A 16,924-nucleotide genomic window follows, 5' to 3' on the forward strand; every position below is an offset into this window, starting at 1 on the left:
TGCCTGGCAACAGCAAGTCTATGCTCAAAAGCCCGCAAAAACTCTGTGGGCAGTTGTCAGCATAGTGAATGACGAGTGCTGTTCCTTCACCGCTGACCGCAAAATCCGGACCATTGTCTTCAATTATTTTATTCTTGCCTCCATCTAGTAGATGTCCTCACTGGAAATACTCTCTGATATACTACAGACTCTAATAAAAAAGCACAGTTTTCTGCTACTTCATAAACAAATCATATAAACTACTTTTCTAGATCCCAATGGTAACATTACATTAAGGTCTACTTGTGACTAAAGCAGTTCAGTGAGTACCTTAGAGGGCAACAACTTTCATTATGAACTTTTCTCTGAAAATGATCATATTGTTTTCATTTTTGCCTATTACTTTGCTTTAGAGGGTTGTTGTCTCTTTAGAAATCTATTATGTATCTTCTACTTGTCTGTAGTAAGTAGATATATTAGGTAGCATAGTCCTAAGTCTGCCCAGAGAAGTGACCTGAACTGATAAGAAAATTATCCCAAATTCTCACTGATTTTATTAGTTTACGTGTAAAAGGGGAAATTAGGTCATTAGCAACAGATATAGACAGACTTAGCTTTTAATGAAAAAATCTATACACACAACAAAATTGTGTAGACACCAAAATGTCCAAGGAATTCAGCCCGCAAGTTTTCACCTTCGGGGCATTGATTCACGTAGATAGGTATTACGTATACCTTTAAAACAATTCAATGTCTTTGCCTAATAGCAATATATCTACTCGAGAAGCTTGGCACATAATATTTAAATCAAGGAACAAGGCCTATTATACATTTGTTGTAACAGTTTAATGAGCATTTTTTTCAATCTAAGAAACTTTACAATTTAAAGAACATACAAATGGTGTAATACATAATGTGCTGAACAATAAACCAGGACACATTGCTAATTAGTACTCAGGAACACAAAGAAAAGTGAAGGTAAAACTATTAAATACAATACTGTTGTGCCTGCAGGAACAAATACAAAAAAGTAAAACATTGGGATAAGGAAATTCATTTTACACATTGAGTTCATGCAATGATGTGCAGTGCTGGGCAGCCATCAAGATATGCTTCAAACTTTATACAGCAACTTCTACAAGCCATCTGCATAAATTAAATTTGCCCTAAAAACCTAAAGTTATATATTTTTCAATTTTAAATGGGTACTGACCTGATAAGTTGATTCTTTCATATACTCATGGACCACATACAATAAAGGTTGGAATTTGTAACATGTATTGTTTAAATTCACTGAAAAGTAAAATAGTTTCGATTTAGAAGAAACAAATTGGAAATAAGAATATTGGTGACTGCTCATTATATCGAAATGATTTGAAGAACAAAGTGCAGAAGCACATCTTTTTCTTATGAGTATAATATAGTCATAGCAATGTCACTGGTTAATAGATGTGTGACAGTTTCCAGTACAATGACCAGGAGTCATGAATTACTACTACCTGGAGTTTCAATCTGACGCTATGCTCACAGAAATGATGCCTTTCAGCAGGTTCTTCAGATCAGTTAGACCTCACCAGAAGACACCAAATACAAACGCGATTGAAATACTGGGACCTCCCCTACTACTGTACAAATAGTTTAGAGTAAAGGGTTTACTTCTTTAAGCCTATCTGGCTACACAAATTTAACTAGTTAAAATATTATTTACCATTATATATGCATTTTAATAAAAGTCAGGTTATCTGCTTTCCAGATTGAATCTAACTACCTATGTGCTGCACAGCACCGTGGAACACAGTGAATTTGATTCAGAAAGAACCGTACTAAAAAAGCAAGTTGTCTGAAAAACACAGTATGGCTCCTCTTTGGCCCAACTAGGCTAAATTTAGATTTTAAAAATCATTACTATACACCAGCTTTTATTGTATTTCATCGATGTTTTCTTCAAGAAATTCAGTTGATCTTTTTAAAATGTGGATCACTCAAAATAAGTCGAAACAAAATAATTTCTAATGCACTTAATTTTCTGTAATCATCTGAAACTTCATAAAAAGTTTAGGCTATGTAAAAGAGAATGTGCAATTTATTGATACATGGGAGAAAATATAGACCAATAAAGGAATACAATAAAAAATCAGGCCTATAAGCACTTATTTGATACCTCTTTATGTAAATGAATACTTTGGGGAATAACTTGTTTACCTTTGCAGCTTTTACATAAGTGCAATTTACATCATGTACACATAAATGAGATGCAACATATTACTAGATTGTACGGGCACATGTATTTTTATTAAGTTTAATCTAGATTTTGCCATTTTGAAGTTAGAGGAAAATATACTCAACTTGCTATTTTCTCTTAAAAAAACTATAGATATTCAGGGCAAAATGATATTTCATTTAGAAAAGCTGAATTTAGTGTTTTCTGGCAGTTTCTGTTTAGTTGGCTAAAATCTTTAAAACATCCACATCAGAGATTCCAGAGATGGTTAAGCATGCTCGACAAGGCAAAAATCAAATACAAAAATTAAAACAAAATAATAAAGAATTGGCTAATTTAGTGACATACTAACAATGACTACAGAAACACACTTGCTACATGGAATCAATTTGCGCTTTACAACAGTATTTTACAGTATAAACCATAGTCAAGACAAAGTTTTTTACACAAACTACGTTATTTTACATAACACACCAGAAAGACTTTTGGAACAATTACCACTCTGTTATTGCAGCTACCTATCCATTGCAGAATTAAATTTATTTATATTTGCCTTTCATAATCTCTTGTGCAAATGTTGGAAAAATAGTGGTAAATGGTAAAAGATCAAAGATCACTGGATTTTCTGATTCCAAAAGTGTGTAGCCTATTGAATTGTAAGAGCACTGCTTACATGAATTTCCTGTAAGAGGCAAGATTTCCTCTCAAATAACCATTTCTCAATTTGAGGCACAAAGTAAAGGCAATATTATAGAAACCATAGCAAAATACAAGGAAAAACTGTCACAAAATTAATTTTCATAACTAACTTATACACATGGTTTACAAGTTGGCCTTTTGGATTATACAGAGTTCACTGACTTGAACAAATCCTGTTAATCTGAAATATTCTGTTTTGTACTGTCTTCCTGCATACACAATATTATTGAACCAGTTTTAGCATGTGATCTGAAAAGATGCCGGTCAAATGTGTAATGTAATTTCAGATGTTTGAAGGAATATTCATCACAGTACACTTTGAATTAACCAAAATATCCCTACAGACAAATAATTTGGACAAGTTCAATTGCAGTGGTCTGAAGCCAGAAGTGGGACTGAGAAATCTATTTAATCGGTTATCAAACAAATATCATACAATGACATACTGGACTCCAGTTTAGAAAAATGAACAGTGCGACCTCATAATATTCAGTGCCTATATGAACAGAAGGGACAGACCATGCATATACAAATAATTAATGTAGTTAATATAGTCCCTGTGTGTTAAACTACTTCATCAAAAAAAAATTAGGACGATTTTTGTCTAAGTTTCGGGCGGAAACGGGGTGGTAGTGGGTTATAAATCGTGGCACTAACCACCCCGTTCCCACAGACTGCGATTTTGGAGCAGACTGGGAAACAGGTGAGCTGCCCGAAACAAGCGGGAGATTACTCAGACAGTATGCAAACCGGGGTCCTACACCATATTTAGGATCCCGATGCAAATTTGGTCTTCCACTGGGTGAAGTGCGTGTTCTGATTGGAACTGAGCATTGAATGAATTGGCCCCACAAAAATCTTCCTGTCCATTGTGGATTTCCCAGCCCCATCCCCTTTAGTGCTTAACATCCGACTTGGCTCTGCGGAGCAGCTGCAAATATCGCAACTGTTCCCAACTTAGCTGTTCAGTGCTGGAAGCTCACCAATATTACTGAAGTGAGGCTCGATCATGAAAATGGTTCAGACCTCATGCCGACGTCATTGGCTTGCCCACTGGCCAGCAGATTTATGTGCGTATCAAAAATCGCCCCCATTGTTTTAAGAATTACTTTGATATACCGTATTTCTCATCAAGAAAATCAAGTGAACTTTAATGAGTTATAAATAGTTTATAAAATGGAAACAATAAGAAAACATATCAAGAAAGCACATTTTCTTTCAGGTTGTTGGTGGTGGGCAGTGGTTTATGAAAATATAAACCAGTTATCTGCTATTAATATGTAACCCAAGTACTCAATGAGCTAATGCTGTGATATCTTTTTCACTTAAATGGATTAATATTACAAGACTAGATGAACAACTTGGATGAGTAACACTGTTCATCCCAGTTCTAAAGAACAATTCTCTGGAATTCTAAAACAAGACAAAATATAACAAAATTTTAATGCACTCAGGATTCCAATGAAGCTTAGAGAGATAATAGTATTTTGACCTGGTTCAGTGAAAAAGTTTGGCAGTTCAAAATGTGTTTCTTTAGTACAAGGCATGGCTTGTACAATTTTACTTGCATGCTCAGAACATTTGGTGAGAACAGGCCAGTTCTTCCCAGAACCCAATCACAATGCTCTAAATCACAACATTAAATATGCCATACTGGCATAACTTCACAAAACTCACAAAAAAGTCATCATATTTCAGCAAACTGTCACTAAAGGAAAGCTAACTATAACCACCTCAATCAGCATTGTATTCAGACTGAAATTCAAAATTGTATGTGATTACTATGCATTTGACTTGGTACTGGCATTACATTTCTGGTTAATATATAAATCATCTTCAAAGGATAATACAAGAAAAAAAAGGTCTGACTGACCATACTAAAGTTAGATTTTGGGGTGTGACGGCGCCTTTTTTTTTCTTTTGCTTATACATATACATCATGCAAGCAAAAAAATATAATGATCAGGTTGTTGTACAGAAACTCCATATCTGTTTGTTAGGGCCTTTTCAAATAAGGAACCACAGGGAAAGGATTACATATTCAATTTTCCTATTTTGTTATTTCACTAAGTGCTTACTTTCTCATGATTCAATTCTTTTTACTAGAGATCCATTACCACAATTATAAGTGATAGCTGGATGACTCAAATATCTTGACCAATTGCACAAATTGCCTCTCTCTCGTGTTGTGCAATCATTATTACTAGTTCCCATGCCCAAGTCCCTGAACAATTAAAAAAAGTCTACACTTAAATTCATTGGCCGACAATAGAAAATTGTACTAGTAAAAGGAACTAACATTTTTTAAAAGTATCAACTGCATAATTGGAGTTTGGAGTCGGTTTACCTCAAACCAACATGCATGATTAAAATGTATTTTAAAATCATGATTCCATTTGGAGAAATTTTGGTAATTCCCATTGAAACATCTTCCTTTTATGTGGTCCGAGAACAGAAAAAGTTAGCCTGCAATTTGTACAAAATTTTACACTAATTCCACTCTCAGACCAGAAAACTTTCCCATAGGAAAAGGCCCTAACTGCAGTAACTTTGAGAACCCTCACTCTCACACATACAAATCGAAAAACAAAAAAAACTTCAGTTTGTTACAATCTACACATAATGTACATTTACAATATATCATTTTCCACAGAAGGAAGAATAAGGAATACATGAAAATTTACAAAAGATAGTTTCATTTTCAATTTTTTTTAAAAAGAGGTAATGGCTAAAATGCAGATCTTTATGGGGTGACATTAAAATGAGGAAGAATGACCATTTTCTATTAGTGGTGGACCGAGGTCACATAGGTTCTACAATTTACCATCAAATATTCTTAATCGCATTCCCAGATTACTACATCTCAGGACATTTTACTGCCATCAGGGAAAAGGGAAAAAGAGAGAAATAAAAAGACAATTTTGCAATTTCTGAGCTGCAATTACTATAGCACTTATTGGCTATTGTCAGTGACCATAAGCATATTCCATCTAGTGTTCAACATTGATATGCCAGAACTATAGTTAAGGACCTGAATCCACCACTGCATTCTATGATTAAAAGACAGGCACTCTCCTATATCACAGGACAATTAATGTAGTTCTAATTCAATGAATAACACTTAGTGAACACAACGTTAAGTGCAAGATATTCATTTGCTTTTCTTTTTCCCTTCCACATTTATCTTATCCTACAGTGTTTGGCTAGTATATTGATTCTGCTAAGTAGCAATGATGTCTTATAAAGCATAAAAGAGGTATCATCAGGAGCTTATTTATGCATTACAAAATTACAAGTAACATAATTTCTGAGATATTTAGACTAAAAACTGAATTTGGAAGGGAAAAAAAGAAGTAGACTCACATTAAGCCGTGTTTGTGATTGTATTCTTTCAAACAGCTGAGTCAAGCACACCATGTCTTATTAAACTGTGGGAGGTCATGTAAGTTACTGTGTGTTGCCTAGATCAGGCATCCCCTACATTTAAATGGTTGAACTGTTCAGTCTCTGAGGTTTTGTAAACTTAAAAAGAATATTTTGGACCCGCTTTCAGTACACAATGAGACACTATTGTCATTTGCAGAAGAACAACAGGGTGTTTGCTGGAATCGAAACCTCTGTTTTCTGTAGACCTTTGTAAAATATTTCATTCTTCTCTTGGATGTACTTATTTCATCTTTTAAAAGGGCAAACCATTCTGGTCTTGATCAAGAGGATGGATACAAGATCACACACTCATTGTCATGCTTGGAGAATACTGTAAAGAACAAACAAAACAGCATATGAATGTCATTTAAGAATCAAGTATTATGATTTATTGGCAAACATATGGAAATAATGTCAACATATTATGAAAGTAAACACCTACAATAATCAGTTTGGTTTATTATATTCTAACCAATATATATCCACGGTTTAAAACATTTTACACTGGTCCAGGAGAAAACATTATTGGGGCAGAAATTCCGATCCCTACGGGTGAGTATGCGCTGTGTACTCACCCGTAGGGACATCGGAAATGCCAGTTTCAGGCCTGCTTTTACCAGGATAAGAGTTGAAAAAAGTGGGAAAAAAAATGTTTCCACTGATTTATCATTTAAAAATACTTTAAAGAAAGTTAAGTTTATTTTTAGCCCCGTTAAAAACTTTAATTATTTTTTAAAAAAATTAAAATTTTTGTTTAAAATAGTTAATTTATGTAATTTTAAGCCATTTTAAAAATGTGATTTAAAAAAAAAAAATATTTGACGTTTTACTATGTTTTGGGGGTGATCTCTATTCATATATTTGACAGGTCTTCCTGTCAAATCTATGAATGGAGATTCCCTTCGCTGATTGGCTCCCCATGGCCCACGTGATCCCAGGGACGCTGCGAACCGCCTGCGCCTCTGGGATACGTGGGCCCTGTGCACCAGCAGTTTGGAGTGGCCCAGGTAAGGAACTCTGTGCCTCCTGGGAGCCCTCTGGTCCAAGCACAGATTTTTCCAAATCGCAGCCCTCTGCCCGAGGGAGGCCTGCGAACGGAATTTCTGGGCCATTAAATTCAAGTCTGTAGTACTCAAATTCTCCCACTAGGTGCATCTACTGAACTCTATAACTAGAGGATTAAACAAGGTACTGCACCATTAATTGGAATGGGGGGCATCTATACTGGCCTAATGCACTTCACTCTGAGTGGTACAATGGGGTTTGCCACTGTTAGGTACTTGATCTATGGGCTCTGAGTGCTGCTTATGACTCAAAATTGTTCCCATCTCCATTATGCGCTGGGTTACACGGCTCTTAAACTGAAGCTGGTATAATACTTGATCAGAAGCCTGGCATTGGATGCACTAGCCACCCCCTTCCCCACGAGAAACTATGGCAACTCACCAAGCTTACTTTGACAGCATCTACCAGCCAGGTGACCTCTATCACTGAGAAGGACAAGAGCAGCAATATCATAGGAAAGCCATCACCTCCTGGTTCCTTGAAGCACATCTGTTAGAGAAATCTATCTCCAATTATCCACTTTCTCACCACATCTCTCAACCTCTTCTTCCTCAGGAAACACTTCCATTACACTGTCTACTTAACTCCACAACTCTATTACTCTTTGAGTAAAGAAGCTATTTCTGAATTCCCTTTTTATTTCTTTTTTTGAACTTGTGTCCCCTGGTGTTTGAACTCTTTAAGCACCATCAGTTTATACTGTCTGAATAGTTTAGTATTTGAAAATTTCATTAAAAAAAAAGAACTTTATGAAACTTTTTTTGAACAAAAATAAAACAAAACGATTGACAGGATGTTTCTGAATACCTTTCATGAAATCACACACAAGAACTTGAGTCACAGGAAGGCTTAAGCAAACAGTGGGAGACAGAGAATGTTGACGAACAGAACGGCTTAAAATGATCAAAAAATGCCCACATGCTGTGGGGCCTTTTGACTGTCAGACATTTTAAATTTATTAACAAAGACTGTTGGTTAGTGCTAATGAACAAATGGCTCCAAGATATGGACAAGTCTTGAACAGATTAATTTACACTCAACAAGTACCACCTCATAGTCAAATTGTCAATGCATATTGTGGCATACATATTCTAGGCACTTCATTTCATTGTAATTAGAATTTAGAATTGCAAAATAGTTTTTCTATGAAACCCTAGTTTGCTGTGACATTAAGTAAACCCAGTATTTAATGAACATAACTTTAGCACAAGCTTTAAATATCTTGCACTGTTTTAGAAATAATGAAATTATTAGATGAGAAAGGATCAATACAAGTTTTCAATTTAATCTCAGGATCACAACATCTATAAACTATTCAGGTTTTACTCTCAAGATTATGATGCCATCTGATTTCCTCACAATGACAGCCTTATTCCTCAATCGAAAGCATCCATAATTCCAGGTGTTGAACACTACAAAATTTCATACATGAAAGTAACAAATACATCAGTCATGATTCCCAATCTTCCATGCTGTCCAGCAACTTCTGCTAGAAATGTGTGCGGACTTTGAGTGAGGACAGGACCAGTCTCAGTTATGATGCCCTTATCGTCAAACAGGTAGCCAATAATGCTCACAGATGATGAAGGGCCATTTGGATGAGGTACTTGTGGGTACCTGCACCAATGGAACCATAGTCAGGTAAGTAGTCAAAAAGTAGAGGAAGGGAGAGAAGAAATTAGTAGAAAGAAAGGGGCAATTAAAAAAAACAAAATAACTTTCCCTCAACCATACAATCTTCTTGACATTATGAACTGAAGTCTTCACGGGCAACGTGTAAATGTCATGCTAAATAAACCACAAAGCATTGGTCTGAAAATATAATTATAAAGCCAAGGATTAGTTTTGATCAGTCCTACGTAGAACAGAATCAGAGGCTGCTGTTATGTGATGTGTAGATGACAGGCCCTTGTGCACAATGACCAGAGTCTAACAAGTACCCAATTGCATTGGATATGGAACTTTTTCATGCATGCAGCTGATTTTTAGCATCTGCTTTTTCATAACATTTAAAATATTCTTTTCAAAGTTTTAAAAACTCCCAAGAGTCTAACAGACTGCCCAAGCATTTCTGAAATACAACTTCACACTGGGTTGGAGATATACTATAGCCAATGCAAGTCAATGTGGTGCAAGATACACTCTTGGAGATGGTCTTACACCCTTGGCTCTAATGCATTTGGCTATCAGTTTGGGACGCAACGCTCCAGCTATACTGTCACATTTCACATTAAAATCACTTTCCATCAATGCAAAAGTGGTAGTATAACTAAACACCAAATGTGTTCATAGTAATGAAGCATTGGACAATTCACTGGAATGCCTAACGTGATCTGCAGTGATGTCAGCAAACTGTCTAAGCAACCAATCACATTGCAGAATTCCCACAGACAGGGAAGCAGAAAATGAGAATTTGCCTTTATCCAGATTTTTTGACTGGTATATTGATTGTATATTAAGATGTTTAATCAATTATAACCAATTTGTTGTCATACAACATGTTGCAACTTCTGTAATTATTTAATCTCTGAAAAATTAGGAATCCACACTGCAAGTAAGTCCCTCCTCTGGTGTCAGCGTTTGCTGAGTGGTAGCACTCTCACCTCTGAGTCAGATAGTCATTGATTCAAGCCCCACTCTTGAGACATAATCACTTTGGCCTGGAATTTGCGGTAAGCGGCAAAGCAAAGGTGTTCGCTGCTGGCCCCGAAGAAGTTTGTGGCGAGAAGTTTGTCTTTTTTGACGCACAAGTGATTTCAATGCAGTATAATGGGGAATGCCTAACGTGATCTGCAGTGATGTCAATAAACTGTCTAAGCAACCAATCACATTGCAGAATTCCCACAGACAGGGAAGCAGAAAATGAGAATTTGCCTTTATCCAGATTTTTTTTAAATGTTACAAAGAGCAAAACAAAGATTGGGGCTCTCACATGGGGATAAGGTAGAACCTGAAATAATCATCAACAAACTTTAAAAAAATATAACTTTTTTTTTTAAGTTTCTTAAAAATTGTAATTTTTATCACAATGGAGAAATTTGACAGCCCACAAAATTAAAATTAGATTTTCAGGGCCATAATGTTTGTTTAGCAGTCAATATGCTGTTAAAACCCCAGTTACACCTAATCCAGGAAGGCCTAACATTTAATGAGGTAATTAACAGCAACAGATACTATTCTAATCTTGTAGCGCATACTTAGAACTCTGACTAGCTGCATACTATGTGCTTTAGCTATTTAACATATTTGTCTTGCCTTATAACCTTTAATCCTTTCTTAAACAGGAATCTATCTAGCACTATTTAAAGGAGTTAATAATCAGCATGGCACTAGGGCCTAGAAACTCAGTGGGCCTTGCGCCCACTTAGCGCCTAAAGAGGTCTTTTGCGCCGGCGGGGTAGTAGCGCGGAAATTGAGTGCAGCGGTATTGGCGGCGGTAGCCGTTAGCGCTGCGCCGGGACCGATGACGTCATCGGTGTGCACGGTGGCCCGTAACGCCCCGAAACCGCGCCGATCTCCATATTTATTTGCGGCCGCCTCCTCCGAAGCGGGCGCAAACAGCGACCAGAAAACGGGGCCGTCCTGCTGCCATAGTGGGGCGCTTTAAAGCGGAAGGTGTGGCCGGCCGCTTTTTTGGCGGCCGCCTGCCCGCACCTCCTTCCCCGGCCTCCTCCACCCCCCTCCCGCGGCTTTGCCGGCTGGTTTCCGTGGAGCCCGGCACTTCTCCGTTGTGCCGGGCTCTTTTACCGGCACTCGCGATCGGGGCTCCGGCCGTTGCAGGCACCTCCCCCTTAAGAGAAGGAGGAGGCCTGCAGTACCGCAGCCTGCCGCACCGCATCGGGTGGCGCTGCGGCAACTAGCGCGCCGATATTCAGTTGCAGCGCCCCAAACGGAGGCGGGCACACCCTGGTATAGTGCCCGCTTCCGAATTGGGGCGCAGAAGACGAATATACGGCGTGCGCTAATGCCTCCCCGCCCAGCGCTAACTTTTGGGCGCGAGCGAGCTGCCCGCGCCCAAGTGAATTTCTAGGCCTAGATGTTTTTGTTGAAATCTGTTCCATAATTCTACGGGGGGGTGGTGGTGTATGTTTTTTAATTTGTTTATAGGAAACCCCAAAAAAAAATTAACTAAGAAACTTCAATTTGTTTTTATAACTTTAAGAGCTGTATTTTTCTTTGACTTGAGATTTGTAACTTAGCTACTCTATAACCTTGGTTGTAGTCTTTTCACTGTCACAAACAAGATAAATAATACCATCACTTGTCAATTAAGGGATTAATGTATATACTTATGTGTAAGAAATTTATGCCAGAGTTCAGAGGTTAAAATGGGGGGATGGTGGAGGAGACATCTTGTGTGAAAGTATGAAACCTAAGAATTGTGGGTGCAGGGAATACTTCATATAGAAACTGTATGTGCCGAGAGTTGGTTCTACATATTCACTACTTCAACCTCCAGTCTTGCTTGAGGCTGGCTAGCTCCAACTATGCACTTTCAATCACAACTTCTTCAGTGTCAAGCATTATGTCAAAAAATAGATAAAAATCATTATCAATTTTTGGCAAGGGGCAACAATTTTTCAAAATCTCCACTACTTCACCTCTAAACAACTCAGAATGAATGCAACATTTTTCTGAGAACTCACATTTGTAACATGTGAAATCCATAGATTTGGAAGAACATTCAGTTGAAAGTAGTTAGTAATGACAAAAATGCTGCTAGGTGGAGCCACACATAAGTAAAGTTTCCCCCTTCCACCATAATATTTACTCCGGGCAAGAGATCAGGTGGATTGAGCAGCAGGCTCACCCCATCTTGCCAACGTGAGGCCCGGGCCATTTTAACTCCCTGACCTCATTATGATAGTTCAGGCCCAGCAACGAGCCAAAGCCGCATCCTCATTCTTGTCGGTCGCAGGAGTTAAAATTGGACCAATTGAGTTATCATGGAATCATAGAAATTTACAGCACAGAAGGAAGCCATTGGGCCCATTGTGTCTGTGCCGGCTATAAACGAGCTATCCAGCCTCATCCCACTTTCCAGATCTTGGTCCGTAGCCTTGTAGATTACAGCACTTCAAGTACATATCCAAGTACTTTTTAAATGCAATGAGGGTTTCTACCTCTATCACCCTTTCAGGCAGTGCATTCCAGACCCCCACCACCCTCTGGGTGAAAAAAATTCTCCTCAACTCCTCTCTAATCCTTCTGTCAATTGCTTTAAATTTATGCCCCCTGGTTATTGACCTCTCTGCTAGGGGAGTTAGATACCCCATGGAACAGAACTTGTTTAAAGACACCCTTTGCCACATAGTATTACTGTCATTTGGAGACTATTTGAAACTCACAAGGTCTTTGAAAATATGAGGGAACAGGAAGAGGTAAAGGGGAGCAAAATCATCAATTTTCATGTACTTTCTGTAAAGCGCTTTGGGATGCCCTAAGGAGGTGAAAAATGCTAAATAAATGCAAGTTCTTTTTTTCTTAGCAGATAGATGTCCAAGTATGCCACAAAACTTGTTTCATGGTTACTGATAATCCATGCCAAGCCCTTACAAAACCTTCTCGGCTAGAAATTGGGCACCTTAGCGCCTCCTGTTATCGGCTCTGGGGGGCGATAATGGGGCGCTAATCACTTACCGACCAGGTAAGATCAACTCCCGCTATATTCGGCAGGAGGTTTGCAGCAGCGGTATGGCGTTGCACCCCGATTTCCTTTGCCCAGAGATCGTGATGTCATTACCATGCGCATCGCCCCGGTGGTGCCCCAGACCCGAACTTCGGTTCCGCTCCCTGCAGCATCGCCGGGCGAAAACACTGACAGCTGTAGGAGGTGTTTATCGGGAGGCCGGGCGCTTCGCGGGCGATACTTAAAGGCGAGGTGGCCGAGGTAAGTGGGAAAAATTCTCAAATGGTCTTTCTGGTTTTTTCCCATTTTTCTTTGCCAGCGATCGATCAGCCCAGCACTCTGCTGCAGTGCATCGGGCTGATCAGGCCAGATCGCGGCTGTTGTCCAGAACCAGGTAAGTCTTTTCCTTACAGAGCCTGCAGTGATGGCCCTTCCCTTTAAGGGCGGGAAGGAGCCTTCCAACTTGGCAGCGCTGCATGGCCCATTGTGGAGCGCTGCACACCTACCGCCCCACCTGCCAATTAAATAGTCAAAGGAGGAAAGTTGCCAGAAATATAAAGTTGCCAGAAAAAGCGGTCAGCCTGAGGATTGGGATCTTTTTAGAAATCAGCAAAGGGGGACCAAGAAATTGATAAAGAAAGGGAAAATGGAATATGAGCACAAACTAGCGAAAAATATAAAAACGGATTGTAAAAGCTTCTATAGGTATGCGAAAAGGAGAAGACTGGCAAAGGTAAATGTAGGTCCTTTACAGTCAGAGAGGGGAGAATTTATAATGGGGAATGAAGAAATGGCTGAGAAATTAAATAAATTGTTTCTGTCTTCACGGAGGAAGACACAAAAAACCTCCCAGAAATACGAGAAAACCAAGGGTGTGGTGAGAATGAGGAACTTAAAGAAATTATTATTAGTAAAAACATAGTACTAGCAAAATTAATGGGACTAAAAGTCAATAAATCCCAAGGACCGGATGACCTACATCCTAGGGTTTTGAAAGAGGTGGCCATTGGAATAGTGGACACATTGGTTGTCATCTTCCAAAATTCTATAGATTCTGGAACGGTTCCTGCAGATTGGAGGATAGCAAATGTAACCCCGCTATTTAAGAAAGGAGGGAGAGAGAAAACGGAGAACTACAGACCTGTTAGCCTTATCAGTAGTTGAGAAAATGCTGGAATCTATTATAAAGGATGCAATAACTGGGCACTTAGAAACTAATAGTAAGATTGGGCAGAGTCAACATGGATTTATGAAAGGGAAATCCTGTTTGACAAACCTATTGGAGTTCTTTGAGGATGTAACTAGTGGAGTAGACAAAGGGGAACAGGTAGATGTGGTGTATCTGGATTTTCAGAAGGCCTTCGATAAGGTTCCACACAAGAGGCTGGTGAACAAAATTAGGGCACATGGAATTGGAGGTAATATACTGGCATGGATTGAGAATTGGTTAACAGACAGAAAACAAAGAGTAGGGATAAACGGATCTTTTTCAGGATGGCAGGCTGTGACTAGTGGGGTACCGCAAGTATCGGTGCTTGGGCTCCAGCTATTCACAATCTATATCAATGATTTGGATGAGGGGACTAAATGTAACATTTCCACATTTGCTGATGATACAAAGCTAGGTGGCAGTGTCAGTTGCGAAGAGGATGTGAAGAGGCTTTAAGGGAATCTCGACAGGCTCAGTGAGTGGGCGAGAACATGGCAGATGGAATATAATGTGGATAAATGTGAAGTTATCCACTTTGGTAGAAAAAACAGAAAGGCAGAGTATTTCCTAAATGGTGAAAGATTGGGGAATGCAGATGCTCCAAGGAACCTGGGTGTCCTTGTACATGAGTCACTGAAAGTGAATGTGCAGGTGCAGCAAGCCATTAGGAAGGCAAATGATATGCTGGCCTTCATTACAAGAGGATTTGAGTACAGGAGTAAAGAAGTCTTACTCCAATTATATAGGGCCTTGGTGAGACCACACCTGGAGTACTGTGTATAATTTTGGTCTCCTTACCTAAGGAAGGATATACTTGCCATAGAGGGAGTGCAATGAAGATTCACGAGATTGATTCCTGGGATGGCAGGGTTGTCATATGAGAAGAGATTATGTAAACTAGGAAACATTGGTGACTGTATCGGTGCCGTTTCCTGCTCTCATCCTGAACTAGACAATTTCATTCACTTTGCCTCCAATTTCCACCCTTCCCTCACCTTCACATGGTCCATCTCCGACTCTTCCCTTCCCTTCCTTGACTTCTCCGTCTCCGTCTCTGGGGATAGATTATTGACCAACATTCACTACAAGCCCACTGACTCCCACAGCTACCTGGGCTATGCTTCCTCCCACCCCACTTCCTGTAAGGACTCTATTCCATTCTCCCAGTTTCTCTGTCTCCGCCACATCTGCTCTGACGATGCCACCTTCCACACCAGTGCTTCTGACGTGTCTTCCTTTTTCCTCAACCGAGGATTCCCCTCTACCGTGGTTGACACGGCCCTCGACCGGGTCCGTTCTATCTCCCGCACTTCTGCCCTCACCCCTGCCCCTCCCTCCCGGAACCATGATAGGGTTCCTTTTGTCCTCACCTTTCACCCCACCAGCCTCCACATTCAACGGATCATCCTCCGCCATTTCCTACACCTCCAGCGTGATCCCACCACCAAACGCATCTTCCTCTCCCCTTTCAGCATTCCGTAGGGACTGCTCCCTCCGAGACACCCTAGTCCACTCCTTTATCACCCCCAGCACCCCTTCCCCTTCGCCCGGCACCTTCCCGTGCAAGCGCAGGAGATGCAACACCTGCCCATATACCTCCCCGCTTCCCACTGTCAAGGGCCCCAAACACCTCTTCCAGGTGAAACAGCAATTTACTTGTACTTCTTGCAATCTAGTATACTGTATTCGCTGCTCACGATGCGGTCTCCTCTACATTGGGGAGACCAAACGCAGATTGGGTGACCACTTTGCGGAACACCTCCGTTCAGTCCGTAAGGGTGGCCCCGAGCTTCCGGTCGCCTGTCATTTCAATTCACCATTCCATTCCCACTCAGACCTCACCGTCTGCGGCCTCTTGCATTGTTCCACGGAAGCTCACCGTAAACTCGAAGAACAGCACCTCATCTTCCGATTAGGCATTTTACAGCCTTCCGGACTCAATATCAAGTTCAACAACTTCAGATCATAACCTCGGCCCCTATTATATTTTTATATTTTTCATCCACACTTTTGGTTTGTGACTTTTCCTTTTTTTTCTCTCTCTCCCACATGACAACTGTCTCTCACTCTGTCAGCACATTTCACACTTCATCTAGAGCCATTGTTTGTTTCTTTACCTATCCTATTACTATCTCATCTCACCTTGAATATCTTTTAATGTCTCTTCTTTCATCCCCTCCCCCATTTCCCAGCCCCCAAACTGCCTTTTGTTTCATTTCCTGACTTTTCTCTCAGTTCTGTAGAAGGGTTTCGACCCGAAACGTTGACTCTATTTCTCTCTCCACGGATGTTGCCTGGCCTGCTGAGTTTTTCCAGCATTTTCTGTTGTTATTTCGGATTTCCAGCATCCGCAGTATTTTGCTATCGTTAAGTAAACTAGGCCTGTATTCTCTTAAATTTAGAAGAATGAGAGGGGATCTCATTGAAGCATACAAAATTATTATAGGGCTTGATAGGATGGATGCTGGGAGAATGTTTCCCTTGGCTGGGGAGTCTAGAACCAGGGGCCACAGCCTCAAGATAAAGGGTAGGCCATTCAGGACTGAGATGAGAAGAAATTTCTTCACACAGAGGGTGGTGAATCTTTGGAATTCTCTACCCCAGAGGGCTGTGGAGGTTCAGTCATTGGGTATATTCAAAACAGAAGTCGACAGATTTCTGACTAGTAAGGGCATCAAGGGATATGGCGATAAGG

The 16,924-nt window shown here is 39.9% G+C and overlaps 1 protein-coding gene across 8 annotated transcripts in view; it reads right to left on the reverse strand.

The window, feature by feature from the left end:
- Positions 1-803: 803 nt before the first annotated feature.
- The window catches only part of ssbp2b (single stranded DNA binding protein 2b), a 623,147-nt gene continuing 607,026 nt past the window's right edge, over positions 804-16,924 (reverse strand). For all 8 annotated transcript variants that reach the window (XM_085989458.1, XM_085989445.1, XM_085989451.1 and 5 more), the window contains one exon: positions 804-6,656. In XM_085989458.1, the coding sequence (XP_085845584.1) occupies positions 6,627-6,656 (30 nt within the window). In that variant the 3' untranslated portion in view covers positions 804-6,626. The remainder of the gene's footprint in view (positions 6,657-16,924) is intronic.

This window comes from Somniosus microcephalus, chromosome 1 (genome assembly GCF_052327205.1).
Source record: "Somniosus microcephalus isolate GS21.2 chromosome 1, FLI_Smic_1.0, whole genome shotgun sequence".
Taxonomy (NCBI): domain Eukaryota; kingdom Metazoa; phylum Chordata; class Chondrichthyes; order Squaliformes; family Somniosidae; genus Somniosus; species Somniosus microcephalus.